Source organism: Lygodium microphyllum, chromosome 30 (genome assembly GCF_053477565.2).
Source record: "Lygodium microphyllum isolate KBCC chromosome 30, Lygodium_microphyllum_v1.1.10, whole genome shotgun sequence".
In the NCBI taxonomy this organism is placed as follows: Eukaryota; Viridiplantae; Streptophyta; class Polypodiopsida; order Schizaeales; family Lygodiaceae; genus Lygodium; species Lygodium microphyllum.
The window spans coordinates 89,387,322-89,399,557 of record NC_141164.1 but is presented as its reverse complement, the minus strand read 5'-3'; the positions used below and the strand labels follow the sequence as shown (position 1 = coordinate 89,399,557).

Sequence of the window (12,236 nt, the reverse complement as noted above, 5' to 3'; positions counted from 1 at the left end):
GAGAAGCAATACTTTTAAAAAGTATGCGATATAATCTGCACCACAAATCTTATTGAATGCAATAGTTATGTTAGCTCTATATGTATGTAATTAATCATGGTGGACATTACCACCATCAATTTCAAAACATCAATAAGAATATAAGATTTCTTTGAATATCAACAAGTATCCAAAACATCAATAAGTGTCAATGACTTGTGTATCTCTTTCAAATTCTTAGTCGCAATGTGGTCCAATATCTAGCTACTTCTTAACATTTGGTGTTACAAATGTGGCCCAATATTTAGCCACCTTTAACACTGGATATAAAGAACTAGTCCTCAAAAGATTGTCCAATACGTAGAGCCCTCTCTAACACTATATTGTGTCATAATACTCAAAACTACACTACACTTCACAATCCCTTAATGATTCAATGATGAAACTACACACTTCACAAGATCCTAACGGTACAACGACAATGAGTTCTCATGCATAAGTCTTTGCCTCATCTAGTGCCTTGATCTATGTTTGGCTATCTTCTTATTTTAACCATGGATTCTATGTATTGTGAGTATCCTTTGATATTTCTTGGTAGTAATTTTACCTTGCTTTATTTTAAAAAAATTTGAAAAGTTATCGATTATTTTGTTTTAGATGCAAACATAAGATGTTATCATAAAATTCCAATGAATATGTGATAAACTCACTACATGCAATGTTCCTTGGAAAAATCTTTTTTCCATTGATTCTCCATTGGAGAGATGATCAAGAAAATGCATGGATACATATTTCGACAATGGTCCCATGCACATAGGGCATTAAGAGAGGGCATAAGGAAGCCCATTGGTTGGATAGAGAGGGTTGAGGATCAAGGGGATCAAGGAGGAGGTGATACCTCTCTCTCTTAAGACATATGCCTAGGTGGTTGGATAGAGAGGACTAGAGAAGGATCAAGGGGATTAAGAAGTACATGATGGCTTTATATCTTAAGAGAGGTATTGAGGGTGTGACACGAGAAAGTAATGGAGAAAGTAAGGCGTGGTGGTTGGTTTGCCTATTTAGAGAATTGTGTAAGTTTCCTAGTTTTATTATAAAATACTCTTTTTTTTGTGTTTCTCAAAGATACTAATATGATTCCTGCTTTACTATGTAGAGCCATCCATAGTTAATTCTTTTTTAGTCATCATTCATAAAGATGATGTAATTTATTACATTTATATTGTATGCAACTTGTGGTTATTCTATCTATTATCCACCTCATGATTGTAAATGTATTTATTGCTACTAAATACACTTTCTACAATGTTCTATCAATATGTCAAAGTTTTTTTTTTCTTGAAGTGTTTGAAATGCATCAAATAATTTAGTTTCAAAAAAGCTTTTTTTGGTTCAGTGTTTGAAATGCATCATTATGTCAAATATTTCTTTTCAAGTGTTGGAAACACATCAAATAATTTAGTTTCAAAAAAATTTAATGAGATACAATTAGCATACTAATTAGAGGACTAAGAAATATAGATCTATCATCAATTGCATTAACATTCTAAAAACATAATCCACCTAAAATGGATTTTGAGTGGTTTATTTGTAGAGAAATATAGAAAGTGTGCTTGTTTAATTTGAGACATGCCATGTTTGCTTTACGTTCACTATATGGTAGGATAAATTGATTTATAAATAGATTTAAGTTTAAATAGAGATGTATCCATTTTTCCTTTTATTCAAAATATTGTTAGATAAGTGAAACTAGATTGCTTTATGTTGAAAATATTGTCAAATAAATGCAAAACTAAATAAACCATGTTTAATTAGAGATGATATCCACTATTGGTTTATGTGCACTATATAGGTAAACATAGAATTATGACTATATGGATAAGTTATGAGCACATAATAACACTACAAAGAGCAAGTCTATGAGAACACTCACTACAATCCCTAAACTTAATATGATGGACCAAATTCTTTTAAAGGTCTACAACATAGTGCAATTATATAAGTAGGCACATACATAATCACACCACAAAGATTAATATGAAATGGTTAAGTATGGACCGTAAAGAACAATATGAAACGATCAAGTCTATGAGAACACTCAATGGAATGCTCACTCAATGCAATGCTCAATATGGATGGACCAAATATCCTAAAAGGCCTACAACATAGTGCAATTAGAAAAAATAACTATATGGGAACAATAGTTAGAAAATTCTGCGATCATTTTAGATGGAATTTGTCCAAGCCATCAAGAACCAATCAAACTAGTTTCATACCAAGGCAATTAGAAGATGGCAAAGCTGGGAGACGGAGCTCTCGTGTTTTATTTTCACTATTCCCAAACGATCGTTTGGATGGATACAAGGAGAGGTTGAATTTGCTGCAAAACTTGGCGTGAGTCCTGTTACATGGATTGAAGATTCTTGATGTTGAAAAAGAGCTGGACTTTATAATATATAGCCATTACACCTACTCTCTCTCTCTCTCTCTGTCTTGTCTCTCTCTCTCACATCTGCTCTTGCGTAAGTTACGCAAGAGAATCTCAGACGCCCTTCATTTGGAGGAGGAGATCAAAGAGAAACATCTTCTTCCTCCTCCTCCTCTTCCTCTTTCGCATCGTAGCGGTGCTCATGATGACGGTGGTAATACTGACTGTCGTCGCGGGATGGTGGCAGGAGGACTGCGTGGCCATGATGCGCCTCCTGGAGCTTCTGGTCGAGCTTGTGGCCCACTTGCATGGCTGCCATGCGCACCTCCCGGGGGATGGCACGGAAGATGCTGTTCTTCCCGGCTAAGTGCATGAACAAGGGGCTGCACTCCGATGCCAGAACAGGGATCATATAAACGACAATGTAAGCACTCTTTACATGAAGACGAAAGTGAAGAACATATTACGAAAGTACGCCTGATGAGCGAACATATTACGAAAGTAATAGTGAGTCGTACGTGTGGCAGTTGAAGACCGCAGCTGCATCGAAGCCGTCCTGGCCAGCTTGCATCGTGACGGGGTAGTTCTTGGGTACCATCATCAGGCCGCCTTCCCTCATCTCCTCGTCGCACGCCTGCTTGCCGTTGGGGAGCACCACTTGCACTCGGGCACTCCCTCGAACGCAATAGATCACTTGATCCGCGGTGAGGGACCATCCGGGGGTAAGCATGGCGTTCTAGTACATATCATCATGGGTAGGAATGAGACCGTGAGGACATGCTATACATGAATACTAAGGCAAAATAAAAATCAATTGATCCGGGGTGAGGGACCATCCGGGGGTGAGCATGGCGTTCTAGTACATATCATCATGGGTAGGAATGAGACCGTGAGGACATGCTATACATGAATACTAAGGCAAAATAAAAATCAAATTTGCTTCTTGTAATAAATAGACGCCTCATCAACCGCACTTACAAGAGCTTCAAGCATGCCGCCGCCATGTCCATGAGCTTGAGCACCGGCAACTTTTGGGCGTTGGCCGTGGTCAGCTCGCCAGCTCCGTCGACGAGGAAGTCACGGTTCGCTCGATCCAGGTGGTAACTGAAATCCACCATCGCCTCCGCGTCACCCTCCTCCACGGTTGCCCTTGGGAGCTCTAGGCCATCCTTGACCCGGATGATGGCCACGCCTTTCTGGCTCTTCACCAGCTTGCGCACACTCTCCTCGTCCATCTGAAAGGCGCAGCGGAGCAGGTCCGTGGAGAAGCCGCGCATGATGCCTCCCATCTCCTCATGGGAGGAGCCCGTGAGATGGAAAGCCTTTGTACAACAGCAGTTTTTTCTTAGATGAGCCAATTTTGCTACATCAATGCTTTAAACAACAGAATTATATCCCCCGATATACCTATTTATTTATAAGGTTGGGAGGAAGCGACACACACATATATCCAGACAGAGATACCTCGTAGGCATGCCGGCCGTGCATCATCGGCCCGCGAATGTTGGCGATTGTAAGGAAACGGCATGGCTCCTTCCCATCGTTAAGCATCCAGAAGGGCAACCCAAGCGGCACAGCAATTAGCTCGCCCTTGTTGACGCGTCGAATGTTGCCATTCATCCCCACAGGGAGCATCATGCCCATCCTGGCGCAGCCTGCGATTTTAAGCAGCCAATTAATGTCCATGTCGACCAACGCTCATGAATAAATCAATCTCATTCTTTCAAAGCTACATTCATGCGGGCTATTCCTCTACATTCTATTCTATATTTCTATTATGAGAGGATTGATTGACGCGGCGCGGACGTCAAGTATCAATATATAACTGCAGATCACTTGACGTTGTAATCGTGACCTATATTATTACCTCTGAGGATGATCAGGATGCGATGGGAGTTCGCGTACTGCGGCATCAACAGGCCCTACGGTTTGAGCGTCACCAGCCTGGCATCCATGAGGCCCATACGGGTCAGCATGCCTGACACGTCCTTCCACCGACGGATGGAACCCCCGTCCGTTTCCAACAATTGCTCCTCGGCCTCCTCCACCTGGAATTGCATCTATGTTGAATGTATCTAATCATATGACCAGCTATGTTGAATGGTTTGGAGAGATGCAAGATTTACAAAATCTATGTTATGTGTAGGCAAGTGATGATTCATGTCACGTAATTTCACACATTAGAAAAGTCCCCTTATCCTTGCATCATTGTCAAACTATGTTAGATGTATTTCATGTGTCATCTATCATAAAGAATTTAGTGTCTATTGACTCGATGGTAGAGTAAGGGTTGCAAGTTTTATTTAATGAAAAAGCTTATTTTATTGAAGCTCCTTTCTTGTTCTTTCCATGCTTCCATAGATGTCCTTCTTTAAGAAAAAAGCCATAAGCTTTCCTCTTGATATGCTTGAGCTCCTCATCAGTCCAAGTCTCCTTCTTCTTCATTGTGCTCAAATATTGGCTGATCTTTAGCCAATCTACTTCATAATCTTCTTCAAGAAAATAAACTAGAACTAAAGCAATGCAATGAGCATGCTGGCTTCTAGTTGACCATCCTGTTGTTTTCAGCTTTGGATCAGTATATGTAGTAACTAAAAAGGTATTTTCAGCAGCCATGGAATGAAATTCAGCAAGTATAGATTCTTCAGCGATGCACTACCATAGCCTCCCTTTATAGTAGTGCAGCCCGAAAACCCTTGAATTCTTGGGCATTAGGGGGCACAGGATAATCATGCAATCGATCTCTGTTTCGATGATTGTTAACACACACAGTAAGAAATTGGACAACTCATTCATTATCCTTGCTTCAGATTCGAGCATAGGAAGAATCATCATTAAGAGCTTTTGTTTTCAAGCCGGCTTCAGAAATGTAAGGTTGCCCAAGAATGATAGGGTAACTACAAGAGTCTTGAACAAAAAAGTGAAAATTGTCTTTTATGTCTCTAATAGTTACCTACACATTAGGACATGTAGCATATAACTCTCCAGAAGAGTTGTTTGCAGCTCTCATTCGCCAACCTGGATCAACATCTATGGGCCATCCACCACTTTCATAGAGACTCCTTGCCATGGATTCTTTCTTGAAGAGCATGCTTGGCTAGTCTGGAAAAATAACGGCTCCATGCATGTTATGGTACACCAAAGAAGAGAATCTTGTCAACATATAAGCAAATAAAATAGAGACATTTTAACCATTAAATTGTTTTAATTCACGCCCAACTTCCTCTAGGGCCTTGATACCTGTGGAATCAATCTTCTCTTCATCTTGCCTTTGTTGTTGTTATTGTAACATTTGGATTTGTTTTTGCTGAGTCTGATGTAGTATGCACACCAATTGCTGTAAAGTATTTCTTGAAGAATCCCCCATCTTGGAGTTCTCTTACACTGACCTTCACGTCGGGTTCACCAATGTCGTAGCGCATAGGGGTGAAGGTCACCACAGGGGTTTGGCAAGAGAAGAATGTATGGGGTTCAAGAGCTTAGACTTCGGAGATGGTAGAGATAAGAGAAGGATTGAAGGTTTCAAGCCAAGCTCTTGAAGATAAGAGACAACAGGGTGTAGGTATACTCAAGGAGAGGAGTAGACGAAAGAGAAGGGGTTCCAAGAGCTTGAAGATGCAGAAGAATGCTCCGAAAAAGAATTAGATGATATAGAAGAATACTAACAAAGATGAAGCCTTAGTTTCTTTCAACATTATGAGAAAATATAACTCTAATAGACAAAAACGTGTATAAAATAATAGCTTTCTCTATGTTGCTCAGATCGCCAATTTGATGCTTCCAATGGCTTCGAAAGGGGGGTTAAGTACCAGGATACCTGGCTAGAATCGTGCCAGATCACTCCTTCTTCATCTCCCACTTACAGAGTGCTGTTCACTACCCTGAAAACAACGATCGTGTGTCGCGCGATTTTGCTAATATCTCTTTTTACATAAAATCCTCTCAAATTAGCTGAAATCTACATGCTTTCTTTAAATGTCCTCCTAATCTAGAAGTTGTCTATAGTTTTATGGATTTTTTACAAGAGATAATATTTAGAATATCAAAAATTGACTAAAATCTAAAATTCAACCATGGACACTAATACTAATGTCTAAAATGGCATTGGCTCTCTAAATCTAAAAGGAAGCTACACTCTAGATTTTTTTACACGGTGTGCGCGTAGCGGCATAACAATGTACATTGGTTGAAGATTTTTACTAGCCACAAATGGAATCTGATGTTTCAAACTTTATTTCTAAATGTTTAATTTTTCAAAGAGTCAATGGAAACCATGGTAAGGAATATGGCTTGTTAATGCCTTTACCAATTCCTAAATGACCATGGAAACATATTTCAATGGATTTTCTTATGAGATCTTTGCCAAGTCTTCCATGTGATATCTAGTATGTGTGGTTTTTTGGTCTATAAACTCACAAATTGAAGCAAGTTGGATTTGGAAGTAGCAACAATGGATCACTAGGTATGGAAACAGATTTGCTAGAATAAAGTTTACTTGATCTCAAGTAACGCAATCCTATAACCAATAAATTTATGCTAGTAGGGACACTAGTCCTGTTGGTGTCCACACATAGTGTATGTATAGGTGTATTCACAGTTTGAATAAGGCTATGCTTCAAACACGCTTATATTTGACAACAAAATCTTCAATGGCAAAAGCACCACTCTCTAGGACCAACACACATGAGAGTTACTCTCATCATTTAGCTACCTCCAGTCGAATCATGCAAGGCAGACTAGCTAGATGTGTAGATTCAATGTCCATGGAGAATTGGTCTTTAGTGTGCTTTTCTCAATTAGCTAAAATGTTTTTGTTGACTTGATGAAAAGCAGCTAATTGTTGGACTTTTTTAGATACAAATCCAACTATTGACTCCCCAAAACTTATCTCATTTGAACCACTTCCTTTTTGTGAACATAGGTAATTGCGTATCACATTGGCCATGGATGTTTAAAAGGATGGCTTCTTGACTAATGAAATCATCAGTGCCACTTACAACCCAAACTAAATGATGGTGCACTTCCTAAGCTCCACCTAAATCTCGAATGAAGTGGCTATTGTGCAACTGTGAGCTCTATCAACTACTCCATTGTGTACATTCTTCAAAAAGTTCTCCAATTTATGGACGAAACAACTTTATACATGGTGTGCAAATGAACAAACTAACAAATAAACTAGGACCCATGCGTATGTCTATTACAGCCGTGAACGGCCAGAAGGTATTTTGTGGATTATTATCAATCCATATGAGAAGCTTGCATGATCTAGGGGAAGCTAGACACCTGGAGACCTGTGCAATATCTAGACGTGTGCACAAGTCGAGTATTCCTGTTCAAATCAATGCCTTGTGGCTTCATAGGGGACTGAGACATATGCTAATTTAGCTTTCAAGTCCTAACATCGGAGAGACCCAGAGAGAGGGAGAAAAGGGGTGATCTCTACAACTTCGAGGGATCTCTACTGAAGGAAAAGGAAAGCTCTGAAGACGTAGCAACGACGAAGAGGAACGCGGCAATGACAGTAGATGTAGTTGCGAGGAAGAGGAAGTTCAAAAAGTGGCAATGGCAAAAGACGTTGCTGTGACGACGAAGCTGAAGACCGATCGCTACAGAAGCAGAAGGTGATGATATAGACGGGTGAGGAAGACAAAGATGAAGAGAACGATGAAAAAGCGACAAAGGACGACAAAGAAGAATTTGTAGATGAGCCTCTGAAGATGACATCAAGGCATTCAACGCAGATTTCATCAAGATTGATCACAACAGACCCTCTTCGATCTCATCTTGGCTGCCAATTATCTCAACATAAAGGATCTTTTAGACCTTACATGTTAGACAGTTGCAGACATGATAAAAACAAGACTTCAGAAGAAATCAAAAAGATATTCAGCATTGTCAATGATTTTACTCCAGAAGATGAGGAGGAGGACACTTGAAGCTCCCATGAACGTGCTAAAAAAATAAATAAATTCTACCCTTCATCAATGTTGCTCTTCTGAAATACTATGGTTGTCGTTTGATGATGATTCCTGCATTCATTTCAGTTCAAAGAACCTCAACATCACTAAAAGTCCACCTTGACATGTATGCAGTCACAAAGCTAGAAGAAACATGTTGTTTTGCCCTTTTTGAATCATGAACTGATCTCTGTTGTTTGTCCGATAAAATCTGTGACACTTTTCCAATCAGTTTAAAAACAAACTCTGCTCCTGAAAATTTATTCTTGTCTGAATGAAGGAGAAGAGTCAACCTTCTATACTGTTTATTTTGACAAGGATGTCAACAGCCCTATGCCATACCAATCAACCTTGGTTCCATTGATCTTTTTCTGAGCTGCAATTTGGACATTTACAACAGTAAACATCTGTGCAAGATTATTGAATCATGGAAACAGCTGCTCTGCTTTCTGAAGAAACTTGAGGACAACACTATAACCATGGGCTGCAAGCTTCCTCTCTGTAATATTCTGTGCTTCCACTACTAACACTTGTGCTCATTCAAGAATAACAACAAAATTTTAGCATCATATCTTTTCTGAAGCACAGTACAATAAAGAAAAGGAGGAGACCTGCTGAAGGATTGTTCAAAAGAAGGACTGTTAACACTAACAAGACTGCAATTCATTACTAAAAGAAAATTACACAGAGATATTGTTTTTGGTTACTCTGTTTTAACAACAGTAGACAACAATAAATAAGAACAGTTCACTCATGGCTTGAGGATACATTGAATGAAGTTTGATCTTACTTCGATTGATCTTCTGTCTTGGAATTTCTCAAGAACCTCTGTGGTTGTGACTTTGCTTTCGAAAACCCTTCAACATCTTTGGTGAACCCGATGTGAAAGTGTCGCATAAATTTCAAGATGGGAGATACTTCAGCATCAATTTCAGCCTCTTCTACAATTCCTGTTGTGTCCTCTACTTCAGCTCCATCATTGACTGCTACTTCAAGTACTTCAACGGATGATCTAAAGCATATTTTACAGAATATGTCTATGTATATGCAGCTTCAAAATCAGCAGACACAATTGTATATGCAGCAACAACAGCAATTGCATCAACAACAGTTGTCTCAGCAAAGGCAACTATATTCGGAGCAGGAGAATGCAATTAGCGCGACTAAGGCGATTGAAGAAGTTGAGAATGAGAAAAAGCTATTTGATGGCCATAATGTTTCAGCATATTTGAAGACATATGAGATCAAGATGGGATTTTTTGGAGTACCAGCTGGACTTATGAGTAAGTATTTCCTTCGTCTTGTCACACCCGCCTTGAGGGCAAAAGTGACTGATCTTTTTATTCAAAATTCGCATTGGCAAGATTTTAAGAAGGCTCTAAAAGAAGAGTATTTCCTTGAGGAATTTGGGATGGCTACACGACAGTCATTCCGAGAGTGGGTCTACATGCCAAACAAAGGTCTAGCTGCTTCAAAGTTGATACGAGAATTTGAAGAAAGGTATAGTCAGCTTGATGCCATTGAACAAAGAGCATTGGATATTGAGAAAGTTGAGCTTTTCTTGCAAGCTGTAGATCCTGCTCTTCAGGAAGAATTAGGAGAGCTTCTTGAGGATCGCACGAAGCCTATGGGTCTTAAAACGGATTGGCAAGATGGCCAGGATGCAGTCTCGACTTTGACCAAGAGGAGGATATGGAAGACCCGCCTACAGAATGGTTCTATGACACCGACGCTGTCTTCTGCTCCTATGCCTGCTTCTATTCCTGTTATTTATTCTCCTCCTCAGCCAATTTCTCGGCCTATGCCAGTGCCTACTGTTTTTACTCCTCCTATTCCTCCTGCTCCAAGACCAATGCCGGCTCCTTCTGCTCCAAAACCATCCACTCCGTCGGTGCCTTCCTCTCTTGATTATATAATCAAAGGCATAACGGATTTGACACTAGAGTCAGTTAAAGTAGAATTGGTGGGAAAATTGAAAGAGCAATTTGCTTCGACTGCACCTACTATTTCTTCTAGTGCTCCTATTGCACCTAGGAGTGCTCCTAGTGCACCTAGGAGAGATCGAAGATGTATTTGGTGTGATAGTACGGACCATCATCATTGCAGGGATTGTGAATCTTTTCAGGATTCAAGGAGGAAGAATTTGGTATTTTGGGGACAAGATGGTAAGATTTGGTTGACTGAAACAGGAGCTCCGCTTGCTACCAACTTTGGGAAAGGCGGACACAGAATCAGTTAGCATTATGGACTTATGCTATGGAGACAGTAAATAAGGGGAAAATTCAGCAAACTATTTTGACTAGTGCAGGCTCTAGCATCAGATCTGAGACAGGTTGGGATTCGCCTGTTGACAGGTACACTATTTATGCCTACTTGGCTAAGTCTTAGGGAGCAGATGTACTTGTTGAGGAGAAGCGTAAGAGGGATGAAGAAAATCCAAGTGCAACTAAAAAGACTAGAGGCGGTGAGTTTGTTACTCCACCTACTGCAGGACCGTCTTTGAGACCAGGGCCAGAACGACAGATGGAAGATGCTCAGAAGAAAGAAAAGAGGCAAGAGCCTAGAGAGAGAAAGCAGCTAGGGTTTAGATTGATGTCTAATATTGAGACATCAATGGACATGAAGAAAATCTTTAATGAAAAGATACTTGGCACTAAGGTGACTTTTACTATTTCTGAGGTTTTGGGCATCTCGAAAAGAGAGTTTCAAGATCAGTTTCAAGAGGTCCTGAAGAGGAAAAGACATGCATTGCCTACTACTGATACATAGGGAGTTTTGATTAGGGAGTTGGATGAGGATGAGGATGAGGTTATGGTTGAGAATGCTTTTGTTTTTCCACAGATAGAGAAGAGGGTTCAGCCTATGCATTATGCTGAAACTGATGAGCTTGTCTTGATACCGCGTAGTCACTTTTTGCGGAGTTATTGGGCTAGGGCAACTACAGAGACAATGGTAAAAATTAGAGAGAAACAGGTGCCTTATGTTGCTTTGGTGGATCATGGTTCAGAGATTAATCTCATAGTTCGAGGAGTTTATGAAAGTAACAGATGGCCTATGGATGTAGAGCATGGGTGGCGTATGAGAGCCGCCAACAACATTGCAGGTGATTTGTATGCTGCCTGTCCCAGTGTCAGGGTTTCTATTGGAGATGTAGAGCAGGATTTCCATTTCTTTGTGTAGGATTCATGCTCTTATCCCATAATTCTTGGACAGGCATTCATCACAGAGATGCGCATGGAAACAAAGGTAATGGATGATGGATCTGCTTATGCATGGATTCGCAGTAAAGATGGCATGAGAGCAGTATAGTTTATGACTGTGTGTGTGAACCATGTTAGAAACAGGGATACTCTTAGAGATGCACCTTTGCCCACTGTGAGGGATTCGGTTTTTCATTAGGTACCGCTGTTTCGTGAGACGACAGTGGTACAGAGCAGAGGAGATTGGAGTTCTCGCCTCCTGGCAGTAGTGTTTTCTCCTCCAGTTTTGTTGGAATTTCAGCAAACAACTCGATGAGTTATCAAAAGACTTCTAAGTTGCCTAGAGCTACCAGGCAGTACATATGAAGGAAGGAGAAAAATTTGAAAAATGCAGGAATTTTAGAGGATGATGAGCACATAGATGGGATGTATGATAGTATGATTTGTGCACATACGATTACAGAGATGGAAAATATGCTGAAAACTGATATGCAAAGTTGTCACAGTAATGTATTAGTACAAACCCTGGACATGTTTCATGAAATTGCATATTTTGTGTCACAGATAGAGTCAGAGGCTGAGGTGACTCAGCAAAAAGTATTGAGTACTGAAGAAATTCAGCAAACAGAATTTTCAGCTGATTATGATCAGCTTACAGAGATACAGAGGGCT

At 40.1% G+C, this 12,236-nt stretch overlaps 1 protein-coding gene across 1 annotated transcript; it reads right to left on the bottom strand.

Moving 5' to 3' along the window:
* Nucleotides 1-3,381: 3,381 nt before the first annotated feature.
* Nucleotides 3,382-4,093, bottom strand: LOC148010094 (11S globulin seed storage protein Ana o 2.0101-like). Its single transcript, XM_087672863.1, has 2 exons — nucleotides 3,872-4,093; nucleotides 3,382-3,729 (listed from the first exon to the last, which is right to left on the bottom strand). The coding sequence occupies exons 1-2, from the start codon at nucleotides 4,091-4,093 to the stop codon at nucleotides 3,382-3,384; spliced, it is 570 nt and encodes a 189-aa protein (XP_087528989.1).
* Between the last annotated feature and the right edge of the window lie 8,143 nt (nucleotides 4,094-12,236).

What these genes read in the sequence shown, in the direction of transcription:
- LOC148010094 (XM_087672863.1), bottom strand. Translation starts at nt 4,093, where the DNA reads ATGGACATTAATTGGCTGCTTAAAATCGCAGGCTGCGCCAGGATGGGC. An exon ending in ACGGCCGGCATGCCTACGAG is followed by an intron (nt 3,730 to 3,871) that starts GTATCTCTGTCT and finishes TGTTGTACAAAG; the next exon opens with GCTTTCCATCTCACGGGCTC.